General features: G+C 46.6%; 1 protein-coding gene across 2 annotated transcripts in view; it reads right to left on the bottom strand.

The window, feature by feature from the left end:
* Positions 1 to 7,992: 7,992 nt before the first annotated feature.
* NTMT2 (N-terminal Xaa-Pro-Lys N-methyltransferase 2) overlaps positions 7,993 to 25,699 on the bottom strand; it is a 197,421-nt gene continuing 179,714 nt past the window's right edge. For both annotated transcript variants that reach the window (XM_073591419.1, XM_073591420.1), the window contains exons 3-4: positions 20,250 to 20,499; positions 7,993 to 9,192 (exon numbers count right to left, since the gene is read on the bottom strand). In XM_073591419.1, coding sequence (XP_073447520.1) covers positions 8,936 to 9,192; positions 20,250 to 20,499 — 507 coding nt within the window. In that variant the 3' untranslated portion in view covers positions 7,993 to 8,935. The remainder of the gene's footprint in view (positions 9,193 to 20,249; positions 20,500 to 25,699) is intronic.

The following is a 25,699-nucleotide window of genomic DNA, read 5'->3' on the forward strand; positions in this document are numbered from 1 at the left end:
ACCTACTTATAAAGGGCTATCACAAAAGTCCTTGTTCATGAACCTTCTGTTTTGGGTTGACAATGCTTTGCCTCTGTGTCCCCAATTATTCTCCTGCCTCTGCTGGAAACTAAAGCTGGTAGTTGTGGGAGTCTGTGGGTGGGGGGCTTATTGGAATCTGGAAGCCTCGTTTAACAATAAGTGGGCTCCCAGATACCAGCCCTACCCCATGTGAATGAGTAAAAGGTACATACTACCTGCTACTACATACTAAAAAAAGAACATACCTTAGAAACGTCAATCATGTCATCCAGCAATGCAGGTCCACATCAATCACAATGAACAAAAGAGAAAAAATGGACCCCCTCCAAGACACAACTGATCCTGTCGCTTCCCTCATGGCAAATTACATCTCCGAGTCCTCACTGCTATTGTAAACAAAATGGTCGGGGTCGCCTGGGTAATGTCATTGGCCAAAAATGGATATGCTGACTCCTTAAAAACCTTAATAACTCTTAATGTATACATACAGTATGTTAAATAGCAAAGGGGCTAGACCTTAAGTTATTTAACATTTTTTTCTCGAATCGTCTTCCAGGGCAGCATCCGAGAGATAGGCTCCTCCTCCCTAAAACAGGAAACACATTAGTCCACCATTATAAATTTCACACTCTTACCTGTGTGCCTCAGTTGTTTGTGTTTCCTCCGGACCCACAGGAGCTGCAAGAACGTTTGTTATTTTATTTTCACCTGTCTCTGTGCTTGTTGCAGGAGACCCCCTGCCAGCATCCCATACAGCCCAGGGGCTTTGGGAGGGCGAGCAGGCGCAGCACTGGGCAACATTGCTCAAAGCCTGAGATTTCGCCCCTACTGAGGGGTCTGCAATCATCCCCCCAGGCTGCAGGAGGACTCTGTCATCCCCACCCCATGCCGCTGTTAGGCCTGTGTATGCTTCCGCAAGCACCCCCCTCTGGCTTTCCGCAGAATCTGGAGCCCGCCAGGGGGGATGGATACATGCATAGATGGGCGCCCCGCCGCCGACCGCTGCCGAAAACCTCAGCAGCAGAGGGTCTAGCAGGGAGGGTTTTGCACCTTCTAAATTAGGTCCCTGGTGGCTGCGGCTGTCCCCCCAAACGAATCCACCGCTCTCCAGGCGGCGCAGCAGCGTCCTCACCGCCACAGGCCGCTACAGGAAGTCGGGGGTGTACCAAGATGGCGCCGAGGAAGTTCCGCTTCCGGGTTGGCGGCCATTTTCCCGTAGTCTATCTACTGCGGAGATAGAGCAGGGACACCTAGGGGTGGGAAGTTTAAAAAAAAAAAAAAAGAGAAAGAAAACAGAATACAAATAGCAAATTTGTTCAATGCTACCCTTCACTACCAGCACAGTTACTCTACAATACAGCGGCATGTGCAGGTGTGTCCACCAACCTGCACGGGGTCAGCCGGGGGCGGGGCCGGAGCTTATGCAGGAAGCAGATAAAAAGGCCTCTAAGCAGAGGATCCTGGTGGCTGATCATGTCTGACGCTTCCCCACCCTGCCCTGCAGATCCTGCAAATCAGGACAGCTCCAAGGTAAGCCAGAATATTCTTGAATTATCTCTGTCTTAACCTCTTTACTGCCTATCTACAGGCAGTTCCTTTGACCACCTAAACTCAAGGGGTTTTTTTGTTCTCTATGCTCGCTTGAAGGCAAAGACCCCTGAGGAAAGGAAGGCTAAAGGCAAAACATGTGCCTCATGCAGCCACAGGCTTTCCCCAGATTGGAAAAAGCCCCTGTGTCAGAAATGCTTGGACAAAATGGTGGCAAAAGAATCACAGGGACTTTTGAAAGACCTGCTCAATTCTTTTAAGAAAGAAATTCAGAGCACCATGGCACCACTACGCTCAGCTATAGAGAAATTAGAAACGCCAGCAAGTGTCGCTCAGGCCAGTATCCCATCTACCAGCGGAACACACATTCCAAGGGAGAACAAGGTACAGGCAGAACAAGAGGTGGATTCAGATGAATCTGAACAATCTGAATCAGAAGACGGTATCTGTTCAGACTCAGAGGAGGAAGATGACACGACAGACTGCAACCTGTTTCCTTCTGAGGACACAGACAGTCTTCTCAAAGCCATCACTGACACTCTAGGCATTAAAGAACAGAAAACCGCAGAACTCACTATGCATGACAGAATGGCCACAATCAAACGCAGATACCCGTTTGCGGAAGCAGACACCAAAACCTGGGCTAAATGCCCCAAGGTGGATGCCTCTCTGGCAAAAATCACGAACAAATCGGACTTGGCTTTTGATGACGCAGGTACCCTCAGCGACCCCATGGACAAGAAAATAGAAGCTCTCCTGAAAAGGGCATGGGAAGCAGGGGCGGCAAACCTAAATCCGGCTATTGCTTCCACCTGCACAGCCCGAACCTTGCTAATCTGGCTAACCCAGCTGCAAGATCTATTGGAGAACGACACACCCAGGGAGGAACTAATTAAAACCATCCCCACACTAACTAGAGCGGCAGCTTTCTTGGCAGATGCTTCAGCAGAAACTGTCAGAATATCCTCTAGGACCGCGGCACTACTAAACTCGGCCCGCAGAGCCCTGTGGTTAAAATCCTGGGGGGGGGATGCACCTTCCAAGAACCGTTTATGTGGCATACCATTCACTGGAGACCTACTGTTTGGTCCCGAACTAGAAACAGTCCTGGATAGGACTGCAGCAAAAAATAAGGGGTTCCCTCAAACCAAGAAGAGACAAGGGAAGGCGCCCTTTCGGCATTTCAAGAAATTCAATAAGCCAGGGGCAAAAAAAAAAAAAAAGCACTGGGGTCAACAAAACAAGAAAGGCAAAGGTGAATTCATCCTCAAGCCTAATACCCAAAAGAACAAAAAACAATGACTGCCTTCAGGTGGGGGGCAGATTGGCGGCTTTCTCCCACCAATGGGAGGAGATAACAGAAAACAAATTCATACTGCGCACCATAGCGGACGGTTACGCAATAGAATTCTCCAACCGCCCCCCAACCAAATACTTAGCGACCATGCTACCCAAGGACAGCAATCAAGCAAAGGTGTTTCTAGAATCCCTACAGAAACTATTAGATCAGAAGGTGATTTGTCACGTTCCCCAAGAGGAGGAACAAAAGGGCTTCTACTCACACATCTTCGCAAAAAGAAAACCATCAGGCAAACTAAGGCTGATACTAAACCTCAAACCACTCAACCGAGGAATAAGATACAAGAGATTCAGAATGGAATCTATCTATTCAATCAGGAACATCCTACCGCAGGAGACATTCATGGCAACACTAGACTTACAGGATGCCTACCTACATGTCCCCATAAGGAAGGATCACCAAAAGTTTCTAAGGTTCGCAATCCAGGGGCCAGCAGCTACGCTGCACCTACAGTACACAGCTCTCCCCTTCGGAATCTCCTCAGCTCCAAGAATATTCTCAAAAATAATGGCGGAAGCGCTAAAAGGTCTAAGACAGGAGGGTATTGGAATAATACCATACTTAGACGACCTCCTGTTCTTTGCGGACTCAGCAGCAATCCTAGAAAACAACCTGCGCAAGAGTATGATCTATCTGCAAAACCTGGGATGGTTAATAAACGCAGAGAAATCGCAAATGATCCCAAGCCAGAGAGTAGTGTACCTGGGATACGTGCTGGACTCCAGACTGTCAAAAATTTTCCTAACAAAGGAAAAAGACGTAAAAATGACACAAGCAATTACGTCCCTGCTAAGGAACCATTCCACAACGATCAGGCACGGAATGTCCGTACTAGGACTGATGACGTCTTCCATTCCAGCCATCACCTGGGCACAAATTCACATGCGACCCTTACAGAACTACATTCTGTCCCAATGGGATGGCAGGCAAGCAGCCCTAGAAAAATCCATTCCCGTCCCCGCCACAGTCAAACAAACACTCTACTGGTGGCTCAACCCACTTCGGGTCATCGAGGGGCGCAGATGGGCTCAAGTCAATCCAGTCAGCATCACCACCGATGCAAGCGCCCTAGGATGGGGAGCCCACATGGAAGGGCGGTTCTCGCAAGGGAAATGGACACCCAAATGGGCACAAGCCTCCTCAAACTTGAGAGAGCTGAAAGCTGTGGGGGAAGCGCTAAAAACCTTCAAGCCAGAATTACAGGGGAAGGATGTAAAGATACAATCAGACAATGCAACGACAGTCGCATACCTAAACAGACAAGGGGGCACAAAATCCCAAAAACTGATGAGACTGACACAATCTATCCTACTGTGGACAGAAGTGAACATAAGATCGATATCCGGTATTCATCTAAAAGGAACAGACAATACAGTGGCAGATTTCCTGAGCCGGAAAACGATAAAACACACGGAATGGTCGCTAAACCAAACAACCTTCACTCAAATCACCCAGAAGTGGGGAATACCCGAAGTAGACCTATTTGCTTCCAGGGCGAACGCAAAATCTCCGATATTTTTCTCCCTGGACCCTACAGATGGCAACAGCGGGGTGGATGCTTTCAACCAAAACTGGAAATGGCATCTGTGCTATGCATTCCCTCCAACTGCCATAATCCCAAAAGTAATCCAAAAAATCAAGGCAGAGAAAACAACAGTAATACTAATAGCACCACACTGGCCCCAGAGAGCATGGTTCAGTCATTTAAAAAATCTCAGCATACAACCTCAGCTGACACTGACGGACCGCCCGGATCTACTGTCACAAGGCCCAGTCAACCATCCGAACCACAAAATCTTGAAGCTCTCGGCTTGGTTACTGAGAGGGTAAAACTCCAGAACAAAGGCCTGTCAGACAGAGTAATCAACACCATCTTAAACAGCAGAAAGCCGGTAACGAGAGCCATCTATGAGAAAATAAGGAAAAAATTTGTTTCTTGGTACGAAGACAGACCAATCTCCAACGGTGGGATAATTCCAATAGTTTTGGACTTCCTACAAGATGGTGCAGACAAACATATCACCAAGTACCCTGAAAGTACAAGTTGCAGCACTTTCCTCGGTCATGGATACTAGACTAGCGGAAGACCCGCTGATAAGACGATTCCTCATAGCTCTTAAAAGATCCAAACCAGCCAAATTGTACAAAACTCCCACCTGGGACATGGGCACAGTACTTAAGGGCTTTCTTTCCCCTCCGTTTGAACCTATCGAGGACAGCTCAGACAAATACCTCACGTTAAAAACTGCGCTCCTTCTGGCCTTAGTATCCGCCAGAAGAGTGAGTGAGATCCAAGCTCTATCTTCAATAGAACCATACTGTCTAATACATCTGGACAAGATAATTCTCTCTCCAGATCCGGCCTTTCTACCCAAGGTCTCTTCTACATTTCACAGAACCCAAAACATCGTCATACCCTCACTTCCAACAACCATGGATAGTAGGAAAAGAAACATTTACAGCAAACTTGATGTAAGAAACACGCTCATAGCGTATCTCGAAAGAACAAAAGAATGGCGTAGAACGACCTCCCTCTTCATCCTCTATGCAGGAATCAACAGAGGGAAACAAGCTTCAAAAAGCACCATCAGCAGATGGATAAGGATGGCCATACAGATTACCAATAAGGCACAGAATCTCACTCCACCTAGTGAAATCAGAGCGCACTCAACTAGAGCCTGGGCAACCTCGGCCGCAGAGAAAGCAGGGGCAACTCCGGAGCAGATCTGCAGGGCAGCGACATGGTCGAGCTTCAGTACTTTCGCTAAGCACTACCGCATAGACCAGCTGTCTGACCAAGACCAAGCATTTGGTCGTAAAGTGCTCCAGTCTCTAACCCCACCCTAGTAAGTATTGCTTGATATATCCTCTCGGATGCTGCCCTGGAAGACGATTCGAGAAAACAGAGTTAGGTACCTGGTAACTCTTTTTCTAAGAAGTCTTCCAGGGCAGCACTAGTTCCCACCCTTGAAACAACAAAAACCAGGTACAGAGGGGGAGCTTGCAGCTTACAGGGAATTCCTTCGGTGCTTTAACATAACTGAGGCACACAGGTAAGAGTGTGAAATTTATAATGGTGGACTAATGTGTTTCCTGTTTTAGGGAGGAGGAGCCTATCTCTCGGATGCTGCCCTGGAAGACTTCTTAGAAAAAGAGTTACCAGGTACCTAACTCTGTTTTTTCTGTTAGTGTACTGACTTTTATATCAGTGTATGCAGTACTTACTGTGTGTTTCTTAATTTTTCAGTAATTACCGCATAAATTGATAATGAATTGACATTTTATTTATTGCATGCGATATTTGGATAGAATGAGTCATGCAATCCAAATGTTACACGTGATATTAGTTTGTGAAATGAGCTCATTATTCTTAATTGTGGGGAGAAAACAATAAACAGTGTGTATTACTGCAACTCCTGATATGCCTTAAAGAATTATCGCTAAAAGGTAAATTTAATTTACTCCCAGGGGATCAAATGCACATAATCCTTGGCCCCTGATTGACTGCTACATTGCCCACCTATTGTCTACTGTAGCTCAACCCCCTTTTGAAGCCCAAATTATGGGCGTTCCTGTGGGGGGAGTTACAGCCAACACCCTTCCTTCCTCTAATCTGAGTGATCTGTCACTATTAATATAGAACATTCAGCTCTGCTTGTTCATTCATAATAGTAAAAGATGATTCAGAGCTGTATCTCTGTATAGGATATCTGTCGCTACTCTAAAGAAAAAGTAGCTGCAGATTACGTAAAACTGCACGCTAGTTGAACTTTTACTATTATGAATGCACAAGCATGGCTGACTCTTCATTCACAGGGCCGCCATCAGAGGGGACAGCTCGTACATTTGTAGGGGGCCTGGGTGTCCCGAGGGGCCCAGCCACCTGGCAGGACAGGGAGGAGGCAGGGGCGGGTGCATTGGTGCCCAGTTGCTCTGCTGGGTTTCTGTATGCATGTGAGTCAGCTGCTGCTGCTGCTGCTCTGTGTCATTAAGCTGCCATCGGCCTCTTTGCTGCCACCTCTGGCAAAATCCTGCATGTGCACCCCTCGTGTGTGCTGCCTGTTCCTTACTGTTAAATCTTGAAAGCAGTGATGACTTGGGATACACTTTTCATTTTCATATATTAAAGTGGTTGTAAACCCCTCTGTGCAACTTGTTCGTATAAGTAAGCCTATAATAAGGCTTATCTATAGGTACTGTGAATATCTCCTAAACGTGTGCCATTTAGGAGATGTTCAACTTATAGTGCGCTGTTCAGAAACGGCCCTTCATGCCGTTTCTTCACTAGCAAGTCCTGTGACTGATGGCTCACATGACTTCGGCCAGTCACGGATCCGGAGTCCGTGGCCCCAGAAGGAAGAGGTTCGAAGATGGATACGGCCACAAGCGGGGACGGCTCAGGCTTCGTTTGAAGGTAAGTGTCACATAATGGGCTAGTATGCGGTGCATACTAGCCCATTATGCTTTTACTTTGCAGGGGAAAAAACCATCAGGATTTACTTCCTCTTTAAGTTGTAAGAGTGTTAAAATAAAAGTAGGTTGCACTGAAGGACTCGGTGGGATGGCCAGTGGGTGGATCCCGTCGGATTGCAAGTGGGCGGGCCCTGGGGAATGTTGGTGGTCAGGCCCGGGTGGGATCAAGGCCTAAAGCTGGCCCTAAAAATTTCTGATGGCTGCCCTGTTCATTCATAGTAGTACAGATTGTTAGATACCGGGAGCCACACCTCTTATCAGCAGCTGCTTTTATATGTACACAGCCTAGCCTGGCCAATGGATCGCACAGTGCTGTATGAGGGATAATTTTTTGAATGAGTAATGTCGAGACCTGTGCCAGGTATAACACAGCCCACCATTGCTGATCGCTTATTGGTAAAACTGAAAGATACTTCAGCGCTGCTGCACTGTATAATTCACTGCGCATGTGTAAACGCGGCCACTGATAGACACATTGCAGGAGGCTGTGAGATTTTTAAGTAAATGGCATCACTGACCCCCCCACCCTCCCCCCCAAGCGGCCCCTGCTGCCAGAGACAAGAGCTGCTGTCAATCACAAATCTGTCTCCTATCTAGCAGTGTTGTCAGACGCGGTAGATTGGGAACCTGTCTGACCATGCTGCTTTAGAAACTAAAGGATGGATTTGAACAGGACCAAGTGCGATATGTACTTAGTCCCCTGTGAACTTAAATAACATTAAATGATTTTTAATTATAGTGGGGCTTTTTTTCTCAGAGAATAGGTGCAGGAACTCCCCCTTTTGGGAGTTACCCATTGTCTTTGCCCCTACCTACCTCTGAGCACCAGTCCTTGGTTCCAACCCCTACCCACCTCCCAGCACTGCTCCTTTTAGAGAATACAGAACTAAGTAGCATTTGTGGTACTATGTAATTTGTTAATGATAACAAGAAAAGTAGTAAAATAGTTCCCCCACAGCCAACAACAATAGACCCACCAGCAACAATAGATCCCCCCACCCCTGCAACAATGGACCACCTACAACAAAATACCCCCAGCAACAATAGACCCTCTAGCAGCCAGCTATAATAGACTGCTCCCTCAACAGTAGATCCCTCCCAGTGACAACTGACCTCCCAGCAACATAAGACCCACCCCAGCAACAATAGATCACCCACCAGCAACAATAGACCTCCCCAGCAGCAATCAACCCTTCTGCAGAAATAGATCCCCTCCAGCAAACAATAGATCCACCAGCAGCCAGCATCAATAGACACTGTAGCACAACCCAGCACTCGCCATTACATACATTCAGTTCGTTCCACCACGTTCCTGCTGAAAAAAAGCCCTGATTATAGTTATTCTTTAATTATAGCCTAAAATACATAAATAAATGCCTACACATTTGTTATCAACTCTGATGTCATAGAATAAAACCAAAAAAATTAATGCAGGCTAGCCACAAATGTTGGATGATGAAATACTGAATGGAACCCCCAATGAGGAGTGAAAGGAATATTTCTCATAGCAAACAATGCAATGAAGTGAAATGACTATTGGATTGCAATCATCCATATTGGAACACAGAGTTCTGGAAAACCTCTTTGTCTCTCTTCTGCAAGGATGGCCATCCCTGCTCTCTCAACGATGTTTCTTAATACGTGAATATCTCTAATCACACTGCTGTCAAGAGGATCCAGCCGACAACCTTGCCTGCCTACATTATCTTTTATTATTATGACACCATTTTCTTTCAAAGCATTTTTGCAGCGTAGGAGGAATATCAAGAGATCTCTGTCGGTCAAGTGACCTAAAAACAAAACAAAAATAAAACATTTAAGTATAATCAGCATAAGAATCAAGACTTAAACAGCTTCTCATTAATAATATACTGTAAGTAAATACAAACCCTCTGTACAAAGAGGGTGATATGATATTCAGAAATGGTGATTTTTCTTTTTTCCTGTAAATTTTATTTACCTTCTATCTCTAGTCTCCCTGATTTAATGTGTTGTTAAATAGTTAAAAAGGGGAGCGTCGGCCTTGACTTAAGCTGTCTCTACTCTGCTTACCAAAACAAAATGTGGGCATCCTCCTTCTAGATATTGCCAAAAATCAGGTAAGCTCTCATTTAATGCAACCTCTCAACTAGTGCAAACATTCTGACCTTAAACTATGGGTGTCGCTAAAACAGACTCTGCTAAATCTCTGTCTAGGTCCCCCCTGTGTCCTCCCCATCCCTGAAAGCTCACCCCACAAGAGGTGCAACCCTGAGCATATGTGCAACTGCTTTCAAGACCTTTGGGTTATCCCCAACCAACTCACCCTTATACCTAATAATTGGCAAACCTAATTTTCTTCTGTGATCAAAAAGACAGCCCTCTTCGTACTCTGACTTCTCAGGGTACATATCAAGTGTCTCACTTTATACTCTGTGGACATAGGCCATCCATAGGGGATCTGACTGCTCCTGACAGTGCTTATATTCCTGACCAATGTTGCTAACCTCCTGCAGCATTTTTTACTGACAAAACAATTTACTGGCGGAGCACATTTTTTACTGACAACCAGAAAAATACAGAACTCCTATTAAAACTAGGAAAAAAACAATATTTAAACAGTATAAACACAATATGAAACACTGACAATGCCCATAACAAGTTATTTGCTTAGTTTACACTTAAAAAGTAAACACAGCATGACAAATTATCAGCCCCTGATATTAGCAGACAGTTGTAAAAATCACTTATATTTACAAACTGTCTGTAAATTTACTAACTGTTGGCAACCCTGGTCCAGACCTTGGGGAAAGCATTACACTTTTTATCTTCTCTCCTGTACTTGAGATCCTTCTTTAGCCTCTTTACTCAAGTTCTTAATTCCATGTGCTGGCTCTGACCCTATCTGTCACTCCATGTCCATCTTGTATGGCTTCCTTTACTCTTCACAGCAGAGATTTAGAGCAGTCTTCCTGCAATGCTCGTAGAAGGACTTTCAACAACCTTTTACTGAGGAACAATGTCAGAAAATACTGCAATTCTCCCTAACAAGATGGTACAGGACCCCCTTACTGTCTTTCATAAATTTTACCCTAACATATCAGACCACTGCTGGAGATGTGATATGGAAAAGGGAACCATTTGATACATGTTTGGGCTTGTCCAAAGCTGATCCCCCTTAGGCAAACCGTCAAACCTATATTTCAACAGTTAATGTATTATGTGGACCCATCTCTTTTTCTCTTGCATAACTTTTGCATCCTTGCGAGAACCTATCTGAAATAGTTTCCCCATCACCTCTTTAATGCAGCCCTTTACCCCCCCCCCCCCCTTGTTGTCAGGGTCGTTACCTGACAATTGTAGGCAGGGGGTAACTCTTCCCCTCTTTATCCCAACCATTCCCTCCACTCTGCCTTTCCCCAAGCCCACTCCCTCTTTCTTTTGACTCTTCCCACTTCCTAGCTCATTCCTCCCCCCCCCCCCCGACCCTGCACTTCTACTCTTATTTGTCCTACATTCACCATTCTTCATCTTTCACCCTCATCTTCATCACCCTCTAGTCTGAACTTCTTATTCCCTACCAGTTTTTGGAGAATGTTCTAAGAGATACTAACATCTTCCAAAAGACATAGCTTGAGTTTGGCTTCTCCTAGTTTTACTACTATCTCTTAGTCTGTTATGTCCCCCCTCACTCGTCCTCAGACGATCAACCTAATCTCCACTTTGCTGACAGTGATGTATGGTACCAGACTAGAATTTTTATATCTGAAGAGTTCTCTACCCTGGGTTATTGTTGCAAATGCACTTCTGGAACTTGTATGAATTCATCTAAAGTGACTTGTCAGATCTTGACCATGCCTTTGCATGTGTAGCCAGTAGGGATGGGCCGAACAGACCCTGTTTGGTTCGCAACAGAACTTCCGAACACAGCGAAAGTTCGGACCCGAATGACAAACCCAATTAAAGTCAATGGGACCCGAACATTAAAAAATCAAAAGTGCCCATTTTGAAGGCTTATATGCAAGTAATTGGGTATACAATGGTTATAGGGATCCGGGTCCTGCCCTGGGGGGACATGTATCAATAAAAAAAAAAAAAGTTTGTGAAAAACATCATTTTTAAATGAGCAGTGATTTTTTGATTTTTAAAGTGAAAGCCTAAAAATGAAATTATAGTGCCTAGGGTCCCCTTAGTCTACCTGTAAAGTGGCAGATCTGTACCATCTCTCCTCCTGTGTGTTCTGTGACACAGGAATGATGGTGTCTGGATAAAGTGGGCCTTGAGAGGAAAGGAAGCCCTGCTCTTAATCCTGCCTCCAGTGCCCTGTCCATAATGCCACGCAGAATCTGCTCCAGCAGAAACACAACAGGGATTGTGTCACTGATGCATGCACTGTCACGGCTCACCATCCTTGTGGCCTCCTCAAATGGTGACTGTACAGTGCATGCATCCTTAAAGATCAGTCATTGGTGTGGGGAAAAAAAGCCGAGGCGGCCTGAGCCTGTCGTCGTGCCATATTCGCACAAGTAATCGTTGACGACCCTCTGCTGCATGTATAGCTGCTGCAGCATTGACAAAGTCGAGTTCCACCTGGTGGGCATGTCAAAAATAAGGCGGTTTATGGGCAGGTGGATTTCCCGCTGAATTTCAGCCAACCGAGCACTGGCTGTGTATGACCACCTGAAATAGCTACAAACTCTTTTGGCCAGCTTTAGCACATCTTGCAACCCTGGGTACGTATTTCGGAAACGCTGCACCTACAAATTGAGGACATGTGCCAGGCATGGCACATGTGTCAACTTTCCTGTCTAAGGGCGGACAGGAGGTTTGAGCCAATATCGCACACCACCATTCCTGGCTCCAGCTGGCGTGGTGTGAACCACCTCTGAGCCTGTCTTTGCAGAGCTGCAAGAATCTCTGCTCCGGTGTGGTTCCTGTCCCCTAAACACACTAGCTGAAGCACTGCATGGCACCTTTTAGCCTGACTCTGGGAATAGCCCTTTGAACGCTTAGGGGGTACCTGATGATCATAGGACAATTCTGCAGAGGAGGGCATGAAGGTGGCGGAGGAGGAGGGGGTAGAGCTCACAGGTCTGGCATCATCACCACCAGCTGTATGGAGACGTGGGGGCACAACAAGCTGCAGCCCTGTCCTGCATCCTTTCGAGTTGCAAGCAGCGTTACCCAGTGTGCTGTGAACGAAATATACCGTCCCTGTCGATGAATGCTGGATCACGTGTCAGCAGTAAGGTGGATTTTACGGCTGACTGCCTTGCCCAACGATGCCAGAACATTCCCTTCCACGTGATGGTAAAGAGATGGATCGGCCTTACGTGAAAAGTAGTAGCGACTGGGAACCTGCTATTGTGGTACAGCACATTGTGCAAATTCACAGAAGGGGGCAGAATCCACCAGGCTGAAAGGCAGAAGTTGGAGAGCCAACAGCTTTGACAAGCTTGCATTTAGACCAGGGGTCCTCAAACTACGGCCCGCGGGCCACATGCGGCCCGCCGAGGACATTTATCCGGCCCACCCCACCCAGGGCCGGATTCCCGACAGGCCAGGCTCGGGCCGGGGCCAGGTCGGCTCGGCTTGGGCAGGTCCACTCTGCTTCGGCAGGGAGCATATCCGCTCCGCTTAAGCCGCCTCCCCCACCCCAGTAATGGAGGGCTCCGTGTGCCGCGCTGCATGCTGGGAAGTGTAGTTTCCAGCACAGTCCCGTGCGGAGGGAGACAGCGAGACAGGAGGCGCGAAGAGTGACAGCGAGAGCTGAGGCTTCAGGCAACAGCCTACTAACAAGTGAGGACCCCTGTCCATCCCACTGTCACCCTGTCCACCCCACTGTCCCCCTGTCCCCCCCTCTGTCCCTCTCTCTGTCCCCCTGTCCCCCCCTCTGTCCACCCCTCTGTCCCCCCCTCTGTCCCCCTGTCCACCCCTCTGTCCCCCTGTCCACCCCTCTGTCCCCCTGTCCATCCCACTGTCCACCCCTCTGTCCATCCCACTGTCCCCCTGTCCACCCCACTGCCCCCCCCTGTCCCCCTGTCCACCCTTCTGTCCCCCTGTCCACCCCTCTGTCCACCCCACTGTCCCTCTGTCCACCCTACTGTCCCCCTGTCCATCCCTCTGTCCCCCTGTCCACCCCTCTGTCCCCCTGTCCATCCCACTGTCCCCCTGTCCATCCCACTGTCCCCCTGTCCACCCCTCTGTCCATCCCACTGTCCCCCTGTCCACTCCTCTGTCCCCCTGTCCACCCCTCTGTCCCCCTGTCCCCCTGTCCATCCCCCTGTCTACCCCTCTGTCCCCCTGTCCACCCCTCTGTCCCCCTGTCCATCCCCTCTGTCCCCCTGTCCACCCCTCTGTCCATCCCACTGTCCCCCTGTCCACCCCACTGTCCCCCCCTCTGTCACCCTGTCCACCCCTCTGTCCCCCTGTCCACCCCTCTGTCCATCCCACTGTCCCTCTGTCCACTCCACTGTCCCCCTGTCCCCCTGTCCCCCCCTCTGTCCCCCCCTCTGTCCCCCCCTCTGTCCATCCCATTGTCCCCCTGTCCACCCCACTGTCCCCCTGTCCACCCCACTGTCCCCCCCTCTGTCCCCCTGTCCACCCCTCTGTCCATCCCACTGTCCCCCTGTCCATCCCTCTGTCCCCCTGTCCATCCCTCTGTCCATCCCACTGTCCCCCTGTCCACCCCACTGTCCCCCTGTCCCCCCCTCTGTCCCCCTGTCCACCCCTCTGTCCATCCCACTGTCCCCCTGTCCATCCCACTGTCCCCCTGTCCACCCCACTGCCCCCCCCCTGTCCCCCTGTCCACCCCTCTGTCCATCCCACTGTCCCCCTGTCCATCCCTCTGTCCCCCTGTCCATCTCCTATATATATTATTATTTATTATTCATTCTTTTATTCTTTTGCACTACAAAAAAGATGTGTGCATAGGAATTTAGGAATTAGTTCATATTTTTTTTAAACTATAGTGCGGCCCCCCAACAGTCTGAGGGACCGTGAACTGGCCCCCTGTCTAAAAAGTTTGAGGACCCCTGATTTAGACGCTGGGCATGTGGGTGGCAGGGACTGTATTTTTTTTCCTGCTGCAGCAGATGGGGCAGAGAAATTTGCCGGCTACAGTCTACAGCTGGTGGTGTGCTGCTGGCAGATGTGCTGCTAGGACCTGGGACACCCTGTGCTATACCATCATCCCTGTCAGTGGAGGCTGCTGAGAGGTAATGACTCGGTATAGCAGGGACAGACTGAAGTGGGTAAGGAGGAGGAGGGGCAGATTTGTGCCCCTTTTTGTGTGGCTTTTAGGTGCTCTTGCCAACGGGCTGAGTGGTTGGACATTAAATGCCTTGTTAAGCATGTGGTACCCAAATGGTTGGTGTTTTTGCCATGTTTGATGTGCCTGAGACACAGTTTGCAGATAGCAACAGTGTGATGTACTGCAGATGTGCTGAAAAAGGCCCAGACAGCTGAGCTTTGGGGAATGGGCTGGGAGATAACAGACGCAGAATGTGATGGAATAGGGTGGCTGCTCTCTACTCTTTCTTGATGTTGGCCTCCTTGGGGTTGTGCCTCCTCACCGTCAGTTTCCTGCTCTGCTCTATCTGGCACCCAAGTCACAGTGACCTCATCATCATCATATCCATCTCCTCCATCTTCATTATTACCACTGGAGACTTGGCAATACGTTGCGGATTGGGGAACATGAATCCCAATTTGTCTACCAGTGTTCCTCCCTCTCTCTAGGCTCATGTTCCTGTCATCCTCAACCTCTGAACATCTGAATGCAGTAATGGCTGGGCATCATCAAGGAGCAAGTGGCTGACACTGTGGTCAAATAACTCAGCTGACTCCTCAATGGCTGATGTTGGGGCTATGGCAGGAATCGATGTGGACAAGGAGGCAGGTTTATTCACTCTGGCAACTGCAGGGGACTGCACACTTGTCTCTGCTTGCATGACAGAGGATGAGGAGGATGAGGTAGGTTTAGTAGGCCAGTCCACCACCTCCTCTGCATGCTGTGGCTGGATAGCACTTGCAAACTCACTAAACAGAGGAAATGATGCCCTGCTTGAGGGCTGACCACCACATCCACCTTTGCCTGTGGACACATTTGTTGCTGGCCCCCTTACAGTGCCAAGGGAACGTCTGCCTCTCCTTGTTGTCCTCCCAGACATTATTGGGAGGGAGTGGTGCTTATAAGCAAATGTAAAGAAGAAGTTGAAATCTGTACGTAGATGGACTTTAATCAGTGTAAAGAGATGTTTGGTGCACTTTAATTTGAGTACTCACACTACACACACTCCATGGATACACTATAATGGCCAAACGTACAGTGACGCACAGAACTATATGGCGTTAAACTGGCATTAACATAACACAGAACTATATGGCGTGAAACTGGCAGTAACGCACACAGAAGTAAATGGCATTAAACTGGCAGTAATGCACAAAACTATATGGGGTTAAACTGGCAGTAACGCACACAGAACTATATAGCGTTTAACTGTCGGTAACGCACACAGAAGTAAATGGCATTGAACTGCTAGTAACGCACAAAACTATATGTCGTTAAACTGCCAGTAATGCACACAGAAGTAAATGGCGTTAAACTGGCAATAACGCACAAAACTATATGGCGTTAAACTGGTAGTAACGCACACAGAACTATATGGCGTTAAACTGGCAGTAATGCACACAAAACTATATGGCGTTAAACTGGCAGTAACGCACACAGAAGTAAATAGCGTTAAACTGGCAGTAACGTAATCAAATAGACGGTGTTCAACCATCACTACACTGGCGCTATCTGAACTGTCCCTACTCTAGCTATACACTAATGTAAAGATTACTGAAGTCTCACTACAGTCTCACTACACTACACTGAAACTATATGAGCTGTCCCTACTCTAGCTGCACACTATGCAAAACTGAGTGATGGCCTCATCACTACACTTACACTATCCCTAGACTGACACTAAACTAATATTCTACACTGACAATTGAAGCAAAATAGCACAGTATAGCACACTAACTAATAGCACTGAACAGTGCCCTGTTCTATCTCTTCACACCAAAATCACACTGAAAATGGCTGCCATTGAAAGAATACTTTTATACTGTGGGGCAGGAATGAGCCATGATTGGATAAAGTCATGATGACAGTGTCCAATCATGACTCTGACAGTGCTCTGTGCCCTGATTGGCTGAAGCTTTCATTGCTTCAGCCAATCAGGGCTTGCAATACACTGTTCAGCGCCGCAATGCATTGTGGTCGGTTCGGGGGCCGAACAAACGGTCAAACGACCCATTTGTTCGGCTGTTTGCTGAACGTCCGAACAGTGAAGGTTCAGCCTGAACTTATGCTCGGGCCAAACCGTTCGCCCATCCCTAGTAGCCAGGTGTTTGGCTAAGAATGGAGAGTGAGAGACACACTGGCTGCCGCTGCTCTCTGTAGCTGCTACCCTATGATTCGGAATCTATATCAGCAAGAGGAGGGAGCTGCTGAGCAGAAAGAGTTTAATAGACTGAGTCAGGCAGCACTGCACTGTGGGAACTCTAGTCCAGAGGAGAGAGACAATACTGTAATCAAGAGCTATTAAACTACATTGCCCAGAGAGAGGGACTATTGTAATGTGCACCAATGGTACAACTGGGCCCCAACACTAGCCAGTTGAAGAGTTAGGACTAAAGACTGTTCCTTTACAGCTGCTACGCAGAGACCTTCACCTGTCACTTATGCTAAGGGGTACCTCCCAGGGGACACCTGGTCTCTGGTAAAGGTAGTTGGTCCCTTTGTGGCGACAGCTTCCCTTCTACCTCCGACCACTGACAGGTTCTCCGGCCGGCAGAACCGTCACTTTTAGTTGGATTTCAAACCGCAATCCCAACCCTGCGCTGCTCTCTTTACTTCAGGAGAAGCCCTCACACAGCCTAGCAGCCAGATTCTCCCAGGATAGGCCCAATCTCTGGCCTAGCTGCTCGGGGCGTATGACACACGTCCACCAAGACAGCCTTCCAGGTGGCACAGAACATAGATAACCTGAACTCATTTGAATATATAGGCTCTCCCAACAGGCCAAGGGATTCAAGAAAACCCCTGCTCATTGGCTGATACCCACTTACCCATAAACTGACCTTGGGTTGCCCTTCTCGTATCTAGTACCACCAAGCACCCGGCCACCTAGTGGTAGAAGAGAAAAGTGCAACAAGGGAGAAATCAATAGATCTCTATCAATTGTCCAAGATAACGACTCCTGGCAAGTACATTTTTGAGGAGCTCCCTGACTAAACCCTAGGGTTGCTACATCCTCCCCCTGCCCAAAAAAACTACATCTCGGAGTTTGCAAAAAAGTATAATTTGAGCTCCCAAGCCTGAGAGCGAATGTCCTGGCAAAAACTGGGATGGGTGGGGAAACAAGGAATGGGTTAACAGTATAACAGTAAAATAACATATGTGTGGCTTGCCACATGAATAAACATTGGTATCACATTAAAAGTAGTTAGTTACGTATGACATTCGAGTATCAAAAATAGTTATGTACATTTTGAAAGTAAGTAATGCCGCGTACACACGACCGGACTTTCCTTCAGAATAGACTCCGACGGTCTTTCTGACGGAGTTCCAATGGAGTTCCGCTGAAACGGACTTGCCTACACACGATCACACCAAAGTCTGATAGTTTAGAACGCGATTACGTACGACGGGACTAGAAAAAAGAAGTTCAATATCCAGTAGCCAATAGCTGCCCTTGCGTCGTTTTTGGTCCGTCGGAAAAGCAAATAGAAAAAAAAAAGCTGCAACAACTCCGGCTCCATGGAAGGCTCCCGCCTAGTGACGTTTCTTCTCGGTGATAGCTGTTATATAGCTGAGGGCAGAGCCACCCGTGATGTAAACGGGTGACACCGAGCCCCCCCCCCCCCCCCGACGCCACGTGATGTTTTTTTTTTTCTTTTTTCGGTCTGTCAGATGGAGTGAGATAGATTTACATCGTGGGACGTTTTTTATTTTTTAACAAAGGACTTGTCTCAAAGTGTCTCCTGTCTTTTTTACTATTTTTGACACTTTTTCAGTGAAAATGTCCAAACTGGGCCCAAAGTGTCAATATTTTGTGTGGCCACCATTATTTTCCAGCACTGCCTTAAACCTGTTGGGCATGGAGTTCACCAGAGCTTCACAGGTTGCCACTGGAGTCCTCTTCCACTCCTCCATGATGACATCACAGAGCTGGTGGATGTTAGAGACCTTGCGCTCCTCCAACTTCCGAACGAGGATGCCCCACAGATGCTTAATAGGGTTCAGGACTGGAGACATGTTTGGCCAGTCCATCACCTTTACCCTCAGCTTCTTTAGCAAGGCAGTGGTCATCATAGAGGTGTGTTTGGGGTCGTTATCATGTTGGAATACTGCTCTGCAGCCCAGTCTCCGAAGGGAGGGGATCATGCTCTACTTCAGTATGTCACAGTACATGTTGGAATTCATGGTTTTAAAGCCTTAATCCTTATACCCAGACATTGGCAGGAACCAGAAAGGCCCACCATGAAGAGCTGGTGTAACAAAATAAATGAAATTCAAAATTTAGAATATCTAAGGTTCAGCGATGGAGAGGGATTAGAGGAATTTGAAGAGAAATGGTGGGATTGGGTTGTCTACAAGCAAACAATAAGATTTGCAGAAATAATGGGAGCATAGGTTATAATCTATAGCTGAGGAAGCATAGGATAGATACACACTGGGAGAGGCGGATCAGTGGAAAAGAATAGGATAGATTTGGAGCAAAAAAGGTAGATGAGGTGGGAGGGGGATTGATTGGGGGGGGGGGGGTCGGGTTGGGGGGGGTTTGTGTTAAGAATGTATTAAGAAATTGTGTATATTGATGATACAGTGAGGTTGTATCCACGCTATGTGTTATATTTTTTTATTTTTTTGATACAGAAAAATGAATAAAGAAATTAAATTAAAAAAAAAAAAGGAATTCATGGTTCATTGAGAGCTGTAGCTCCCCAGTGCCAGCAGCACTCATGAAGCCCCAGATCATGACACTCCTACCACCATGCTTGACTGTAGGCAAGACACTCTTGTCTCTGTACTCCTCACCTTGTTGACGCCACACACGCTGGACACCATCTGAACCAAATAAGTTTATCTTGGTCTCATCAGACCACAGGACATGGTTCCAGTAATCCATGTCCTTAGTCTGCTTGTCTTCAGCAAACTGTTTGCAGGCTTTCTTGTGCATCATCTTTATAAGAGGCTTCCTTCTGGGATGACAGCCATGCACACCAATTTGATGCAGTGTGCAGCGTATGGTCTGAGCACTGACAGACTGACCCCACACCCCTTCAACCTCTGCAGCAATGCTGGCAGCACTCATACGTCTATTTCCCAAAGACAACCTTTGGATATGACGCTGAGCACGTACACTCAGCTTCTTTGGTCTACTATGGCGAGGCCTGTTCTGAGTGGAACCTGTCTTGTTAAACTGCTGTATGGTCTTGGCCACCGTGCTGCAGCTCAGTTTCAGGGTCTTGGCAATCTTCTTATAGCCTAGACCATCTTTATGTGGAGCAACAATTTGCACATTTTGATGCATCACATTTACTGTTTCGGTGCGGCATTTAAAAAAAAAAAAAAGGATGCTTGCACTTCTTTTGTGTGATTTTTGCACACAGGACAGCCCAATGAAATGAATGGGCTGCCCTATGTGCAAAAATCACACAAAAGGAGTGCAAGCATCCTTTTTTTTAAATCAAGCCGCACCGAAACAGTAACGTGATTTCACTCAAATATGAACAGAACCTACAGGTTTATAGTACTTTTATGATGTTGCTGGTTGTGAGTTATTTATTTGGTGCTTTAATATCAATTACCAACCTGAAACCCACTGCATCCAGATTACATCATACTTTCTTGGGGTGGGAATGAAATCTTGTAGACAGTAGCAATAAAGAGTTTCAACCTTGTCAGCTTCTTCTTCTAGATAGTTTTGGGCTTCTTCTAGGAAAGGCTCCGTCATATCCACCAGTTCAATAGTATTGAAAACTGGTAAAAGGACATGTTTACTCACTCTACCAATCCCCGAGCCACAATCAAGAGCATAGTCTGTACCAGCTTTTCCAGGTCCCTGTAATTGGGGGGGGGGGGGGGGGGGAATGAATGCAGTTAGTCTTTTTTTGGCAGTGCCTTTGCAACAAGTAAACGTCAAAACATGCCATAAACTAATAGCATTCAAAATAATACAACATAAGTGAAAAAAGTAAAAATAAATAAAAAAAATAAAATAAATCGCAAAAAAATTTAAAAATATTACAAAAATATATGGGAATATATAGATACAGTGGAGACGGAAAGTATTCAGACCCCCTGAAGTTTTTCACTCTTTGTTATATTGCAGCCATTTGCTAAAATCATTTAAGTTCATTTTTTTTCCTCATTAATGTACACACAGCACCCCATATTGACAGAAAAACACAGAATTGTTGACATTTTTGCAGATTTATTAAAAAAGAAAAACTGAAATATCACATGGTCCTAAGTATTCAGACCCTTTGCTGTGACACTCATATATTTAACTCAGGTGCTGTCTATTTCTTCTGATCATCCTTGAGATGGTTCTACACCTTCATTTGAGTCCAGCTGTGTTTGATTATACTGATTGGACTTAATTAGGAAAGCCACACACCTGTCTATATAAGACTTTACAGCTCACAGTGCATGTCAGAGCAAATGAGAATCATGAGGTCAAAGGAACTGCCTAAAGAGCTCAGAGACAGCATTCTGGCAAGGCACAGATCTGGCCAAGGTTGCAAAAAAATTTCTGCTGCACTTAAGGTTCCTAAGAGCACAGTGGCCTCCATAATCCTTAAATGGAAGACGTTTGGGATGACCAGAACCCTTCCTAGAGCTGGCCGTCCGGCCAAACTGTGCTATCAGGGGAGAAAAGCCTTGGTGAGAGGGGTAAAGAAGAACCCAAAGATCACTGTGGCTGAGCTCCAGAGATGCAGTCAGGAGATGGGAGAAAGTTGTAGAAAGTCAACCATCACTGCAGCCCTCCACCAGTCAGGGCTTTATGGCCCAACGGAAGCCTCTCCTCAGTGCAAGACACATGAAAGCCCACATGGAGTTTGCTAAAAATCATCTGAAGGACTCCAAGATGGTGAGAAATAAGATTCTCTGGTCTGATGAGACCAAGATACAACTTTTTGGCCTTAATTCTAAGTGGTATATGTGGAGAACACCAGGCACTGCTCATCACCTGTCCAATACAGTCCCAACAGTGAAGCATGGTGGTGGCAGCATCATGCTGTGGGGGTGTTTTTCAGCTGTAGGGACAGGATGACTGGTTGCAATCGAGGGAAAGATGAATGCGGCCAAGTACAGGGATATCCTAGACGAAAACCTTCTCCAGAGTGCTCAGGACCTCAGACTGGGCCGACTGGGGTTTACCTTCCAACAAGACAATGACCCTAAGAACACAGCTAAAATAACGAAGGAGTGGCTTCGCGACAACTCCGTGACTGTTCTTGAATGGCCCAGCCAGAGCCCTGACTTAAACTCAATTGAGCATCTCTGGAAAGACCTAAAAATGGCTGTTCACTAGGGGTGCAACGGATCAAAAAACTCACGGTTCGGATCGTTTCTCAGATCAGAGTCACAGATCGGATCATTTTCAGTTCAGCAAAAAAAAAAAAAGACAAGACAAATAAACATAAGTTTTGTCTTTTTGTTTATTAATACTTTTAAATTACTTGATCTCCCCCACTATAATATCCACGTCATCTCCCCCACTGTAATATTAACAATCTCCCCCACTGCTGTAATATCCACATCATCTCCCCACTTTAATATCCACGTCATCTCCCCCACTGTAATATCCACATTATCTCCCCCCCCTCACTGTAATATCCACAATCTACCCCACTGTAATATCCACAGACTCCCCACTGTATACACTATGAGTATAGGAAGACTAGTGTTGTTTAGTCTTACCTTACAGAATAGAAGCCGCTAAGCCGGCTAGATCAGATCCACGAGTTAAGGGGTGATGATGTCAGCGCTCACCGCCGCCGCAGGGTGTACCAAGATAACCACTGCTCCGGAGCTAGGCTGAAGCCGCGGCCTTTCCTAAGGCCGAGGCAGCGGAGCGCTCCGCGGATCGCGTGTGTGCTGATCCGAACAGGTTGACCCATTTGGATCACGGATCGGTGACGATCCACTGGACCCCTACTGTCCACCAACGTTTACCATCTAACCTGACAGAACTGGAGAGGATCTGCAAGGAGAAATGGCAGAGGATCCCCAAATCCAGGTGTGAAAAACTTGTTGCATCTTTCCCAAAAAGACTCATGGCTGTATTAGATCAAAAGGGTGCTTCTACTAAATACTGAGAAAAGGGTCTGAATACTTAGAACCATGTTATATTTCAGTTTTTCTTTTTTAATAAATCTGTCAATATGGGGTGCTGTGTGTACATTAATGAGGGGAAAAAAATGAACTTAAATGAGCAAATGGCTGCAATATAACTGAGAGTGAAAAATTTGAGGGGGTCTGAATACTTTCCGTCCCGACTGTATATGTACATATGTCCAATTGATGTAAAATCCAACAATATGTACATTTTGCTTGAAATAATCAGATGAATAATCCTTCCAAGGTAGGGCTGTAATGCTAGCAAAAACTAAACAGTTTTCTGCAGTTCAAATGGCTGAAAAAACAATATGCACACCGTACTTGGAATAATCAGATGAATAATCCTTCCAAAATAGGGCGGTAAATGCTAGCAAGAATTATACAGTTTTCTGCAGTTCAAATAGCTGAAAATAAGAAAAAGGAAGAAGGAGGCTGCTCCACACCTTCAGGAGAAAGGGCCGTTCACCTCAATGCTTTGACCAAACTGGTCAAACAGCGCTTGTATGTTGACATAAGATGTCCAAGGATAAATCTTCTCCAATACATATGACACTCCTCCCCAGTGTGGTCCAAGTCTCTGGGTTAAATATCCTCCTACGGGGCTTTCAGTTTGCAACACTTGTCTCCCAAAAAGATATTATTGAAAGCTAAGGGAAAAAGACAATGATAGCTCAATTCTGCTAATAAAAAACGCATTTATTAAGAGCTAAAATCCATCTGCTCACATTTAGCAAACCTGAAAAACGCATAGAACAATGGGAACGAAAGGAATCGCCTCCTCACCGCACTTCCGGGAATCGGAGTCACCAGAACTGACATCACTGGAGCCAGTTTGGTGCTGTTTGACCAGTTTGGTCAAAACTTTGAGGTGAGTGGCTATTTCTCCTGAAGGTGTAGAGCAGCCTCCTTCTTTTTTCTTGTTATTTTTAGCTATTTGAACTGCAGAAAACTGTATAGGTCTTGCTAGCATTTACAGCTTTATTTTGGAAGGATTATTCATCTGAATATTCCAAGTACGGCGTGCATATTGTTTTTTCAGCCATTTGAATTGCAGAAAACTTAGTCCTTGTTAGCATTTACAGCCCTACCTTGGAAGGATTATTCATCTTATTATTTCAAGCACGGTGTACATATTGTTAGCTTTTTTTTTTGAAAACTGAGTTTTAATAGTTTCAATAAAAAAAACAAAAAAACAAAGAGATACAAAACAGTACACATGTCATACATTAATGAGTGCCCATCGGCAATGCAATTGCTCATAAATTTAAGGTAAGAAATATAAATCCTCTGAAGGTAATAAAAAAAGGCCCTGTGTAACAGTATAAAGTCCAATAATTACAATTGCAACTGGAGTAGTACTACTACGTCACAACCACCTAATGATGATGGGCCCAATGCAAAGAGGCACTGAAATGAACACAGTATTTAAAAAGCAAGAAAATACAGGGGAACAGAAAAGAAAAAAAAGAAAAGGAATCTGAAGTCACTGTCTACTCAGGGCGTCTCCAATGTAGGGAGACTCAGGTTAAAGGAGATTCTAACTCGTCCCACAATTCTCAGACCCGATTATGAGCATCGAGAGAATCGTTAAACAAAGCGGTCAGGTGTTCCATCCATTTCATGTCCCAGATCCTGGAGTGCAAATCAGAGAGGAAGTGTCCTGTTTCTTCTACTTAAGGGCAACTAAGCAGTGTGCAGCAGTTAGCACATGCGCATTACGTTTTCTAGCTAATTTAGAGAGAGAAGGGGGTGGAAGGCCCAAAAGGAAGGTTTTAGGATTGAAAGGCACCCAGGAACCAAAGATGGAATTGAGTAAAGAGTGGACCATCTGCCAGTAGGGGATGATCAAAGGGCACGTCTGTCCAGAAAATATGGTACAACGTACCTATGTCTGCATTACAGAGCCAGCACCGATGGTTGGCAGAGGGATATATGGAATGGAGCAGGTCTGGGGTTTGATACCAATGATAGAGAATCTTGTATTGGTTCTCTTTGTGCAGGGTACAAATGGCGCTCTTGGAGGCCCGTGACCAGACAATTTGCCACGTTTTTAAGAATAATTCCTCACCCAAGGCCTGCTCCCACTTGCGCAAATAGGCATTCTCAGGCCCGGACGGCGATAAGTCTGCGATTAGGAGTTGATAAGTATGGGAGGACATACCCTTAGGGGATGAGCCCTCCAAGCAGATTTTCCCACATTTCATCAGGGGAGAGAACTGGAGGGTTGTCACTAAGGACTGTGCAAAATGTCGTATTTGTAAGTAACTATAAAAGGCCTAGGGGGCGTGGCTTGATGGTGGAGCGAGCGGCCGCATAGATACACTGCTCTGGCTCTTAACTGCCATCCTACAGGCATCCTGCGTCCTATCTCCTCACTGAAGGGCTCTAATTGTTCCCCACGGCGGTGGGCACCCGACAGGCTGGCAAACATGGTGAAATACGGGCCGGCTTGGGCCCCATCCACGTCGGACCGGCTGGCGGGATTCCGGAGACAAGATGGCGCCGGGACACAGGCTCCTCAGACAGCCACGCTGCAGACATTCTCCCCTGCTGACCGGAGCTCTGCTAGTGGGGTGAGTGCTTCTACTCCAGCCATATTTCACACACAAATAGACCCCCGGCAACTACATGACTTCCAATCAGCACAGGACCCCCAACATTTTGCTGACAATGAACCAAAGGAGGCTTCTCCCTCTGCTGAGCCTACCTTAGCCACCATTATGCTGGCTATACAAGACTGCAAAGCCTCACTCACTACTCAAATAGCCTCTATAAGGATGGACTTTTCTCTCCTGAAACAGGATGTTCAGAATCTCCGTGACAGGGCTGGGGACATGGAAGAATGCATTAGCTCCTTAGAGGACACCGTGCACCCCCTCTCTGTTAAAGTGCGTGATAATACTGGGGAAATGGCG

This window comes from Aquarana catesbeiana, linkage group LG07 (genome assembly GCF_042186555.1).
Source record: "Aquarana catesbeiana isolate 2022-GZ linkage group LG07, ASM4218655v1, whole genome shotgun sequence".
Classification (NCBI taxonomy): Eukaryota; Metazoa; Chordata; class Amphibia; order Anura; family Ranidae; genus Aquarana; species Aquarana catesbeiana.